Here is a 13913-nt window from a genome sequence, read left to right as displayed (position 1 = left end):
TTCATTTGTTTGACCGGTCCGGTTCCTTGTTCCTGCATGAAAAATTTATGTGTTAAGTTCTGTGAACCGGTCTAATTTTATCTAACAAAATATATCAAGATTTTTACTTGGATTTGTTGGCCCCGGAACAATTAGAGAAATGAACATAAATAGCGTCTTCATGCACATTCCTGGAGGAAGATTATAAGTTGTTAAAATGACGGGTCAACACGAATAAGGCTTTCCAAATTGACCAAATGGTGCAAATCCATCAGAAGAAAGTCCCAATCGGATATTACAATGTTCTCTTGCAAATTCTGGATAGTAGTTGTTGAATGTCTTACATGCCTCTCCATTTGAAGGATGACACATTATCCCTTCTTCAGTAACATGACAAGCATGCCATGCCATGTGAGTGGCTGTCACATTCGATGCATAAAGCCTTTACAATCTTGGAGCCAATGTCAAATAAAAGAGTTGTTTGTACGACTTACGTTTATCGCTATATTCCTTATATTTGGAAAGTTTACAAAACTTGCATACTTCTCCTTCACTTTCATCCTTCCAAAACAACATGCATCCGTTTCTACAAACATCAATCCTTGTTACATGCAATCCTAAATCCTTGACCAATCTTTTTGTGCTATAAAAATTCTCTGGTAGATTATTATCTTTTGACAATAAAGATCTAATAATATCCAGATGTTTGAAAATTATTTATAAAATTAAATTATCATAAACCATAATTATATTTCAATCGCCGCTAAAATTTCACTCTCCCTCCAATTCTCCCTCTAATACCTTATACACTTCTCAAATGTTCTTTTACATTTCTCCCTCTACATTCACTAATTAGGAATTAGGTTTAGGGAGATTTCTTCTGGGCGATTCTTCAAGAAGATTGCTTCTGGGTTGAGCGATTCGTTAGGGTGATTTCTTCTAGGTTATATCTTCTCAGCGATTGTTCAAGGCGATTCCTTCTGAGCGATTATTTAGGGCGATTTCTTCCTCCTTCTCTTTGGTGATTCTTCGATGACTGTTCTAGTAACGATTATTCAGAACGATAAGCCTTTAAATATTTTAGGAATTTTATATTATAGATTAATAACATATTAGTGAAAGGCCAGAAAAGATTTATAATTTGAAAGGGATCAATGTTAATGTGTTTTTATTCTTGTGGAATATTTAACAGGTGTTTTAGGAAGAAGTTGCAAAAATTGAATCGGTGAATTTCCATCTTTCTAGATTGATTGAAAATGCAGCAGCAGCAAAATCAGCTCGGTCAATTGATTTTCAGGTATGTAGTTATAATTTTCAGTAGATTCATTCATTCATCACTATAACATTGTATTAATTGAGAAATTCAAGAAAATCCTTTATCCACAATTTGTAGTTATATTTTCTAATTAGTATATTCAGTTGATCAAATGTGGGATAGAATTGAAAAAAATGATAAATTCTTTATTTTTCTCATTAGTATATCTAGTTTTGAAAGCAATAGGCCTTGAGTAATTAGTGGGATAGACTTGATAGATCTTTCAAATGTGGGATAGACTTATAAAAATGGTCATTTGTAAAAAAATTGCTCTGAACCAAACCATATATTTTGTCTGACTTAGTTATGAAAGCATTAGGCCTTGAACAATTAGATGGTGAAAGAGGAGGCAACCCTTGCTTGCTAGCAATACTAGAGAATGTTATGTTAAATAGAGATGAGAACTTCTTAAGTGGATTAGACAATGATTTATAATATAATGCAATATAACATTATGTGAATTTAATCATCTTGACAATTTCATATCAGAATTTGATGTAAGAAATTGTTGTGAACTAACTTGTCTTATATGATTGATCTCATCTCATGTTGACCCATACCACATAAATTATTTAATGTCAAAATGTGAAGTCTTAAAAAATTTCCTATTAAATTCATAAGGGTAGATTCTCAAAATTTCTATCATTTGTAACTGTGTTTCTTATTAATAAAAGGTCTTCCAAGTACAATAAGAGATGCCTAAAATAAGTTCAAGAAAATGAGAAGCAGTTCCAGTTCTAGAATCAGAATTAGAATCCAATGATGTATGATTCAAATGCCTTATTTTATTTATTTGAACTTAAGATATGAATTTAATTATACATATTTGGTGTAACTATTTCAAGGGAGATTGAGGAAGAGAGTATAACAAAAGAAACATAAAAATGCCTCAACAAAGGAGAAGGCTACAAAAACTAGAAATGTTCAAGCTCCTTTACCCACACCAAATGTTCAAGCTTCTTTACTTGAACCAAATGTTCAACCTACCTTAATCCTACCAAATATTCAACCACCATGTGTAACACCTAATCTTACTCAACCACCATCACAACTGGTTTTAATTGATGGAGCGGCTGAAGAAGATATTGAGAATACAGATGTTACGGGAATGCAAGTTAAAAAACCTAAAATTATTATCGGAATAGAAGGGGCCAAGTGAGTATTATACTAAAATCTTTATTTTTTGTAGTTTAATTAATTATACTAACATGTTTTCATTTTATATATATGCAACTTTGATTCAACCATCACAAAGAAAATAAACAAAATTGTGATATGATATTAGAGAGGAGATTATGTAAATTGGAACCAAATCCCACAAAATGTGAAAGACTTGTGGTGGGCTAATTTCGAGGTTAGATTAAATTTAAGTTTTGTAAATATGTATAATTTCATAATAATGAACTAATAAAGTTAAATGATTTATCATAGGAAATATTCGAATGGGATCCGATAATGCTTGACGATATTTATAAGCTTTTTAAAAAAAAGCAAGTTCAAAAATTTAAAGTTTTATTGCTAGGGCAAAAAAAAAATGAGAAAGCCACCACACGTTATAGATGGAAATTGAATTTTAATAAAAAAAAATTGATGATCCCAAGTACGTAGAGAGGTGCATAAGAGTTGCAGGTTATCGAGATTTGTACACGAAAAATAGAGGAGTTGTGTACTGCGAAGGTTCAATAAATTCAGAAGAACATCGACGAAAATTGGTGAGTAATCGTAAATTAATTTATAAAATTAAACTTATTAACATTTATTTTTTTCTTTTTATTTTAGGCAATGGAACTCGAAAGAGCGCCAACGGTTTTAGAAACTTTAAAACTAGCCTACAAAAAGAAAAATGGAAGTTGGAGTGGAGATCGTGCAGCCAAAACTGTGGTATATATTTTAATTTGACAATATTTTCATATGTTTTAAAATATAAATTATAGTTTAATTATTTTATTCATTTTAATTTATTATAGAAAAATATAATGAACTACAACAAACACAAGAAGGTCTAGATAATTCTGATTTTTTTTGGAATAAATATTGTGGGTTGAAGCGACGAAATGTATTAACAATGGACGTGTATTTGAAATGTCATATGTCCCTAAACAACAAGTTATGGGGTTACCTTCTTCATTAACTCAACTTTGTTTGGAATTTACAACCATAAAGGATACCGTGAAAGAGCTGCAATCAAATAATGCGGACAAAGATGTAGAGATTGAAAAGCAACAAGAAGCAATAAAATCATTGGAATTAAAACAAGAAGTTGCGTCAAATAAAAAAGTTAATCTTCAACGCCAAATTGATCAACTTAATATTAACATGAGAGATATGCTCGTTTATTTTCAAAACTCGAGAAATCAAATAAAGGATGATGGTGCTACACGTCTATGATTAACAGAATGAGAAAATGTTAGTTCTTTCATATACTTGAGTATGATTCAACTAACTGAAAATTAAATCATGATAGAAACTCTTACTAAAAATTAGATAATGATAGAAATTCTAAAAATCTAAGATTTAAATGAGTATGAATCAAATTTAGAAATAAATTATTTATCATGTCTATAATTGAACTTGGTTGATGAGAGAATTCTGGATTGATAGTTTAGCCATAATTGAAATTATGGATTATACAGAACTGTATCAGTTGGAATAAATGAAAATGTGATAACACTCTACACCAGTGCACCAGTTGTTAGACCAAAGAATTAATTAATTGATAGATAAATATGAGGAAGTACCTAGTACACGAGTATATGGCGTGTGAAACAATTGCTGATTATCTATCTCTAAAAGATCAATCGTCAAGGTGATGCTAGTGCACAACCTTTGTCATGGCAACATAGGCTTAATATATACATTACTATTGCTCGGAGTCTGGTGTTTCTTCATATCGGTAATAAGCGGGGCATCATCCATCTTAATGTTAAAAGAATTAATATTTTTTATATGATGTAAATTTGGGGGCAAAGCTTGCAAATTTTGGTTTGTCCCGTTTATGCATTTGGTGTAGTATTTGTTAATTTATTTGTTTTTAATTGTTTTGAAATTGATATATGTTAATTTATTTACTTTCAATTGTTTTGAACAGGAAGTTTTTGAGTTGATATTTGAACTACATTTTATTAGAAGGTGGGAGTTCATATTTGAATTAGATTTTGTAAGGATGCTGAATGTTTAGAAATAAGCAAATTCTAATTGTACCCCATTTTGAAGGATTGCTATTAAATAATTAAATGTTATAATTTTGTAGTAGTGTAATTGTATAATTTGGTTGAATTTTGTTTGGATATTTTGTTTGATGTTTAAGTGATATTATTGAATATAATTATATAATGTATTTATATTAAGTATTTATTTATATTTAGATATTTATTAAAATATAATTAATATATTAAAATAGGGATTGATAAATTAATTAATTGAACTTATTTTAAAATTTAAAAAAGTTATAAAATGTGTGAATATTTATGTTATAAAAATATTACAAATTACATTAGAATATAATAAACTATTTTGCCTACTCATTTCTAAACTTAAAATTTTATATGATATAAATAAGTTACAAAATAATATTGCAATTAGTATAAAATATTAGTTCAAAATTTGGTGTTGTTAAATTTTTGTAACTTATTATATTTATTTAAAAAAAATATTATTATTGAAAATATTTACAATATAAATTTTAAGTTGTTAATAATATTACTAATCTCTTGTTGTGAAAAAAGTTAAAATTTTTGTTTAAATTCTAAATATATAAAATAAAATACTTTATGTCGAAATAATTTTACATATTAAATTACAAAATAAGTTGTAAATAATAAATTAACATAATTATAAATTAAATTACAAATTTTGTTGTAATTTAGTTATGAAAATTTATATCATTTTAAAAAAAATAATAATAATAATAATTACAAAATAAATTAATAATTTAGAGTTACAAATTGAATTACTAAATGTGTTGACTCTACAAAAATTTCCAAAGGACATTTAGCGTCATATTTGTATAATGTTACCCTTTGTGTTGTAAATTTCTCAAAAGTTACTAAATAAGTTAAAAAAATATTGTGTTTGTTATTAATAGAGTTGTAAAATCAATGTTGTTAAATGTTGAATTTTTTTATTTTTTTTTATTTTTGATTCAATTATATTTATTAGGCTAAAAACACTATAAGTGTAAACTCTTTAATCAATTTTATTTTCTTTTTAGCATTCTTAATTTTATTTTATTTTTGTTTCTAATATTTTAATCTAATAAAGATTTTGTTTCTGATTTGTAAGCTTAACTTTTTCTTTTTCTATAGAAATTTCAATTTATATATTTTTAAACCAAAAAAGTCACGTTTTTTAAAATGCTCTTTCTCTTTTATTTCATCAAATTATTAATTGATTTTTTTATTTTGTAATAATCAATTTATTTTTACTAATAACTTTTTATTTCAGTTTCAATTAATGTAATTTTTTTGTTCTGTGTAAATATAAATAATTCATAAGCACTTCTTTATTTAACAATATTTTAATTTCATAATCTTTAAAAACTCAAATAATACCTCATCAAGTATTTACATTATATATAATCATTAGCTTATTATAAATCTTTTGAATCTAGCAAGTTCAGATGATAATATTTGTTAAATAAGAGTTGAATATGTAATCTTTCATATTTCAAAAATAATTTGTTTGAAAAATAAAAAATTTATATGAAAACATTTTTTTTTAATATTGATTTAGATAAGATAATGTATAATATATACCTTAATTATATATATATATATATTATATATATATATATATATATATATTAATAAATTTAATAAAAAAAAAATTTCAAATCCAATTTCATTCAATTTTATGTGTTTTCAAACAAAACAAAAATACATGTCAAAGTGAAATGGAGAAAATAATAATAGATATAAAATTATACAAAAAAAAAATTATCATCATTTTAGAGACCAATACTTAAATGATGGTTTTCATGAATCTTGATATATCAACATTGATATAATTAAAAATACAATTATTTTGAAAGTTCCAAATCAACCAAATAAAATGACAAGATAAGCTTGTTCAATAAAATTCCCAATAACAATCCAAACAAGAAAAACAAAAAACATCCTTACAATGAGGATATTTATCTAGGTTTAGAGTCGAATACGTATCACTTTTTAACATAGAAAATAACATACATACTCCAAAACACAACGGGAGCATGTTAACTTTGTCAACCAATTTCCTTATAAATTATACTCCAAAAATACACATAATTGGAGCATAAAAGATTAATAAAGAAATAAAAAAAAAAAGACATTAATGGAGACCAAACAGGTTCTTGATTTCATGATCTCATTCCTTCTTCAACTGCACAATAAACACAATTTAACATAAAACAAACACCTTATTTTTGCATTTGTAACCATCCAAATCCTTATATATATATTCAGACTTTTGTTTTTAATAATTTTTTTATAATTTTATAAAAATAAAAAAAAACTTACAGAAGATGGAGAGAGGTATTGGAGTGGTCTTGGCGGGAGTAATTGATGTTGGGCTCAAGAAGGTTAACTGGAAGGAAGTTACGAGCATCGTACGGCTGAGAATTAGCCATTTGTTGTTGATGATGATGATGATGGTATTGATCTTGATCGGACGATCCTCCTGGCATCAGACTCATTTGTTGCTGCACCTGAACCACCCTTTCACTCTCTGCTATCTACATATTTGCACATATATATCAATTATTTATTTATTATTAATAATAATATATATAAATGATCATCTCCCCCAATATTATATATCAAGAATAGATCAGACCTTTGCTCTTAGAAACATGTTGGCATTTTGAAGTTCTATTTCCTGTCAAATTAAAAAGAAAAGATCATTGTCGAGTTAGCCATCCCGAGAATAAACATGGGTAAAAAAAGAATGTATCGACATCCAAATTAGCTAGTATCGAGTTTGGTTATTTTGAAAAGTTTAACACATACCCTTTTCTGCATTAGCTCTATTTCAGCAAACAACAACTCATTCTGCCAAAATTCAAATAATTCATTATGGACTTAAATGTTTTTTTTTATTCGAGGTTAATTATGTATATTGGAATTGAATAAAACTCGGGTTTTCTATATTAAATTGACACGAAATGAAATTTGTATACCTTTTTGGATCGGATTCTGCTAATAGCTTTGTCAAGTCTGCCCTCCAAATTCTTGAGTTCTTTGGGGGTTAAGTTGCTCAGTGCCTCACCAAGGATATGCCTAATTAATTTCACAGACAAATAAATAATTGAAATATATATGTTACAAATTAATAATTTAAAGTAGAAAAAATAAATTAAATTGCCTGTTGGAGTTCTGAATGTCCTTGATCTGTCTACGCAGTTTAGTAGCTTCTTGTTGATAGAACTGCATGCAACATTTATAGTTATTTTTTTTAATAATAATAATAATAAAATGTGTAATTATAAAAAGAGACAAAAGAAAAGAAAGAATATGAACTTGAGTGTTAGTTTCTGAGACAGATCCAGCACTTGTGGAGTCAGAAGAAGCCTTCTTGTACCTGTCAATTGTTGCCCTCACACTGCAATTCATTTTTTAAAATTAATATCAAATTATGACATCAGACATAAGGTTAAATAAAAAGCTGTAATTATATATTAATGAATTTTTTGGAGAGATTATTTGTAATGACAATGGTAATATTAGATAAAACCCTATTCTAATAAGAATATTTTAGAAGAAGTTAACCTAGTCTGACAAATTTTAAAATCTCAAATTGGTTGATACTTGAGTTTCTAAAAGCGAATAATTTGGTTGTTTTTCATGGACCATTTGAAGATTGTAGACTTAGATGTATTATATGTTACCGGGAGAGTCCTTTTAATGTGATATATAACCTAATTTATAGCGGTATAATTATCGGATATAAAGATGATATACTTCATAACATAATCAAGTACAATATTCAAATATACTAGTATCAATTTCAAAATACTAATATCAACTAATCAAAATAATCTATTATCATAGTTAGTGTGAAAAATGTATGGGATCATAATTAATATAATTAATATATATAATATAAGAAATGGAAATAAATACTATTAATTGTAAATAAGATATTAAAAGGAAACATGAGAATCTAACTTATAAAATGGGTTTCTTTTATGAAAATAAGTTTTTGAATTCAATCATATGTATAAAATGGTAAATAAAATCAAAATTTATAGACAATTAGCAGTATGAAATTTAAAAGTACTAATTTAATTATTAATTCAATATATATATATATATATATATATATATATATATATATATATATATATATATATATATATATATATATATATATATATATATATATTAAATTATAACCCAACCTTAATTAGGCTTTTAATTAAAAAAAATTAAATCTTAATTTAATTAAAACATCATTTCATCTCTTCTCAAATTTATCACACTAAAATATTATTTATTTATTTAAGAAAATTATTATTAAATATTAATACATTTCAATTTTTCTTACTAAAAAAACATAATTTCTCAAAACCAGCATCAATACAAAAATTAAAATAATCCAAAATTTATTCAAATAAATCAATAAAAAAAACAAGCTAAATAGCCTTCAATTATCATTACCTACCAAATTTCAAATTCATCACAAATAGTCTAATCAAAATTCATTATATTCAGATATAGACATATATATATATAGTTTCATTAATTGCTTATTTTAAATTAATCTCAAATAATCAATTCTTCAATTATGTTATTCAAATTATTTAAACTATTTTGTTATTTTTTAATAAAATCATCATAAATTTACACCTATTGTCTTTTTATTCAAATAACACACTTTTTATTATTTAAAATCCAACAATTATTTTATAAATAACCTAGAAGTTGTACATAACAAGCCCCTATAACCATGAGTATACAAATATTTTATTTATTTTAGGAAATATAAGTGTACATTATTAATATTAATTCTAATTCTAATTAAGTATTTATATATTATTATCTCATCTGTATAAAAACAAATCAAAGAAGTTAGTAAACTTAATTAACCGAGTAAATCAATAGTTAAAATTGAGTAATTTACAGCTAGCACTTGAAAAATAATTTAAACACTTTATATAACATTATTTTCAAAAATCAAAAGTTAAAATAATTTAAATAAACTAGACTTCATATGCAAATTTTGAATTCTAACACAAGTATCAAGTTGTCAACTACCCAACTTTATTTAAATGTGTTTTGTTTCTTTTTATTAGGAAATGATTTTTATAAAATGAAATTTGGTATTAAAAATAGTAATAAATTAATTTTAAAAGAATATAGTATTTAAATCATAACAAGTATTAGTGTTGTTATATTACTAATAATAACATCATAGGTTGAAATTTCAAGTAAAAAGAAACATTGATCAATTATTATTTAAAAATTAAAAATAAAAATAAAATTGATTATTTGTTGTGTGTGATCTGATGAAACCGGTCAGAATCATACAGGGTGCAGTGCAGTCTCCATGCTTTTTCCCATACACGAAAAGGGCTATAAAAAAGGAAAATAAAAAGGTACATATGTCCCAATTTTTTCATTTTAAGATTTAAACTGATTAAGATTTTTAATTGTTATATTGATCAAATTCAAAACAAAAAACATCTAAATCTGTGAATATAAGGTTATAAGGATTATTAAAATGATTTTAATTAAATCCGTACTCAAAATATATTTATTAAAATTATAATATAGGAAGTTTACAAATGTTATATGTTTCATGAGTTCTTGTATTTGAATATAGTTTTAAAACATGTGAGTGCAACTCTAGATCGAAATATTTATTAAAAAAATTATCAGTCATAACTTTTATATAAATATGTTAAATCGGTTTTAGCTATAGATAACATAATAAGGTCGAAATATTAAATTTATTAAAAGGAATACCTAACAAATAATAAATAACAGAACAAAATGTCAATAATTTTTTATCTAAGAGGTTATTTGACATATACTAATTAGAAGGAAAAAAATATTGTTTCAGTGTAAAAACATACAGGTTAATAGGGTTATTAAAGTAAACCATCCAAATATATTTATTTGTTTATATTTTAAAAAGTTAAAATAAATAGAAATGTTAAAATACTCGAGTATTTTAGTTTATAAAAAAAATTATTTGATTAAAATAAGTGTGATTAATTAACTAGATCAAATATGATCTTGGTCAAAATAATTTCATAAACACTCAAAGTTTTTTTAAATAACATATAATACTTTAATGAAATATGACCTTATTGCAATCACCAATAGGCATTAATCTCAACTTATTACTACTTTTGAAGCTACAAAGGAATAAAATAGATCATATATTGTTTATTGTTATAATATAAGTTCTAAAATGAGTAAAAAAAATTTAAAATATTGTTTCTAAAATTATAATTGCTTTGAGAATTGAGAGCTCAACTTGGATTTCTAAATCTTTAATATGCTTATTAATGAGTATATTTAACATTACAATAAATACAATGAAAGATGAAAGCAAAATGCATATATATAAATGTATTTTATTTTTTTTAAATCACCACTGTCAGCCTATTTTTGCATAGATTATGCATTATTTAAAAAGTTTTAGTCTTCAAAATAATATAAATTTTTAAATATTAAAATTTGTATTATATGTATTTTTCTTTAAAAATCTCATGATACTTCACAAGTCTTTAAATAACAATATATCATATAGAGTCTTCACTTTAATATTTTCTTCAACTTATACATTTTAATTAATAAGGATAATTAAAATTATTTAATTATGAGTTGTTCACTAATGTATTTTAGTTAAAGTGAGTATGAAGTTGGAAATAGTGCTAAATTTTTAAATTTAAAAAAATAATTAAAACTCTTAAATTATTTATATATTTTTTTTGAAAGATTCAAAATTATGTTTATCTAAAGATTCAAATTTGTTTGAAATTATGGTTGATTGTACTCTATTAAAATTTATTCTTTAGAGTAAGTTATTATGACTTTTAAGTTGTTTCTTCACTCTATCTTATGCAATTTTTGCTCTAATTGTAAGTGGATTAAATAATAAAATGATTGTTTTTTTACTTGTTACTTTTCTTTATTATTGGATATATAAATAAATAGATAAATAGCTGTTATAACTGGAAATAGTTAAATAGACAAAAATGAGAAATCTTTTGAACTTAGTGACAATGCAGAAATATTTATATTTGCCAAAACCCTAGTTTCTATAAAAATAAAGAACGAAACACCAAAATGAACCTATTGTCAGACCAAGTCATGAGGAACCCTAAAAGGAAAAATCACAGTCTGACGTCACCATAAAATATTTATTTACTCCCTTGTTTTTTTTTCTTCTTTCTCAACATCATGATTATTATTTTCATTTTTATATTATTTCAACTTCCAAATTAATACATTATATATTAAATTATCTAGTATATATAGTCTACTAACATTATTTATTTACTTTTTTAAATGTTTTCTTTTGTATTTATGAAACATTTTTATAAATAATTTTTTTGGGGTTTAATTTATTCCTTTTGTATTTATTTGATCTTTTGGATCTGTTTTATACTTTTATATTTAAATAAATGATTTCTTTTCAATATTTGAGATTACTTGCATAATTAAGTTTTGTTTCATAGTTAGATTATTCGAGATTAAATCAAATAACTCACTATTAAATTAACAATTTACTTATCAATCTTAGCTCTTTTTGATATGGGTTTTATGAGATATTTTGAGATTTTACTTAGTTTTTTTAGAAGAAGAAAATTATATCATATATATGACACAATTATTAAATATTTTACTAATCAATTAAAATATTAAGATACCCATACTTTATTTTTATAAAATTAAAATTTAAAATTACATTATAGTAATTCAACCACTTAAAACTCCAAATAACATATATATTTTTAACAAACAAGGTTTTTTTTTTGGATAAACCATCAAATAACCAAAATCAAACAAGATCCAAGTCATTTGAATAATTAATTAGCAAAATTATATATTTAGAATATTAATATAATAACCATGTATCTATTCAAATAACATCCCTACTGATCCCTAGATCAAACAAAACCTTTCACAATTTGATTTTTTGAAATGCACTAACCTTTCAATTTCTTAATTTATTTAAAAAAACATGTAAATTGACAAAAACCCTAAAAAGTGCATAGGCTAGTAGTGGATACCAGTAGCTAGGGTGAAATGGTCCATCTAAGATCTGAGTAATTGAGTATGTCATGATCATGATCAGCTAAACTGGACATAATATTTGAAGGACATTTTCTTGCAAACCCTAGCTTGCTAGCCTGTAAATTTTTGATAGTTGGATTGACAACATCATTAAGGTTAAGTATCAAAATGGGAAAGGAGAATGAATTGGGTTATAGCTATTAACAACTTGACAGATTCGGATTCATCTTTTTTCTTAAGACACATCAATGACGTCCTATATATTTAGAGAGATAAAAAAAAGGGGAAAACTCTGGATATATCTCATCATCTTCTTCCATAACCATCTCCATGTGTTGCATCAGATCTGATACTTGATAGGATTGTGATCAAATTAAAGATTGATCAATCCTTGTCTATTCTTGAGAACTCAATCTGGGTTTTATATTTTGAAAATAACTTTTGTTTTTTTGAAAAAAAAAAACTTAAAACCTAACTATACCCATTGAAAAGACACAATCTTTACAATCTTTCTAAGACATTGAATGATTCTTTCTTCTCTCTCCTAAATTCTATTCTCAAAGCCTAAATTACTAAACAAGTTATAAACCCTAATAACATGAATATCCACTACTCCTCAATAAGATCTAGCAAAACAGCAAGTCTAAATTTTATAGAACACAAGACCAATCAGCAAGTCAAATGTTTCAAAAGAGATCAAGTGAGGATGGAAGATGTTTAATTCTTTTTTTATGTTATTTCGATTCAAAACTTGTAGTAAAACAGGAAAGAGAAACAAAACCTAGGGTTTTTTTAAGGAGAGAATTAGAAGAACATGATACCTGTTGTTGGCATACTCATAAAGACGGCCGCGGCTTGAGAAGATTACAAGAGCAACCTCGGCATCACAAAGAACAGAGAGCTCATAAGCTTTCTTGAGCAAACCGTTGCGTCTTTTGCAGAAAGTTACTTGTCGATTGGTCGTGTTCTCGATCTTCTTGATCTCTATTTTCCCTCTCCCAAGTTTCTTAAGAGAGGAAGATCCATCCTCATGAACATCACAGTCTTGATGATCATGATTATCATCATCATGATGTTGATGATGGTGGTGATGATGATTTGGGAACTCCATCTTCAATTTTAAGAAAGAATCAAACAAACCCAAATCAAGAAAATTAGAAACAGATCGAATCTGGGTAATCAAAAAAGTTTAAACCTTTCGATAATAAAAAAGAAAATCAGAATCTGGGTATTTGAGTTCTTGGTCAGATTCAGTACTAACCATGGATGAAAGACGATGATGGACGCGTAAAAGTGTCAAATTTATGGATGTTTAGAAATAAGGAGATGGTTTGAATCTAGCATATGGGATTTTTATAGTTAGAGAAATCAACTATTTTTTCTCTCTATCTTAT

General features: G+C 25.4%; 1 protein-coding gene across 1 annotated transcript; it reads right to left on the bottom strand.

Annotated features, from left to right (window-relative positions):
• Positions 1-204: 204 nt before the first annotated feature.
• On the bottom strand, positions 205-13630 carry LOC124929965 (agamous-like MADS-box protein MADS1). Its single transcript, XM_047470341.1, has 9 exons — positions 13341-13630; positions 7789-7870; positions 7634-7695; positions 7449-7548; positions 7279-7320; positions 7106-7147; positions 6790-7004; positions 474-565; positions 205-398 (listed from the first exon to the last, which is right to left on the bottom strand). The coding sequence occupies exons 1-9, from the start codon at positions 13628-13630 to the stop codon at positions 205-207; spliced, it is 1119 nt and encodes a 372-aa protein (XP_047326297.1).
• Between the last annotated feature and the right edge of the window lie 283 nt (positions 13631-13913).

This window comes from Impatiens glandulifera, chromosome 3 (assembly GCF_907164915.1).
Source record: "Impatiens glandulifera chromosome 3, dImpGla2.1, whole genome shotgun sequence".
NCBI classification, from domain to species: Eukaryota; Viridiplantae; Streptophyta; class Magnoliopsida; order Ericales; family Balsaminaceae; genus Impatiens; species Impatiens glandulifera.
The sequence above is the reverse complement of the archived record's forward strand: the minus strand, read 5'-3'. Positions and strand labels throughout refer to the sequence as shown.

Bases quoted from the DNA above. Each gene is read 5' to 3' on its own strand.
- LOC124929965 (XM_047470341.1), bottom strand. From the start codon at position 13,630: ATGGAGTTCCCAAATCATCATCACCACCATCATCAACATCATGATGAT. The intron at 566-6,789 runs GTAAGTTTTTTT...TGATGTTTGTAG, and splicing joins AATACCTCTCTCCATCTTCT to AAACGGATGCATGTTGTTTT. The intron at 399-473 runs GTAAGTCGTACA...CGAATGTGACAG, and splicing joins TAAGGAATATAGCGATAAAC to CCACTCACATGGCATGGCAT.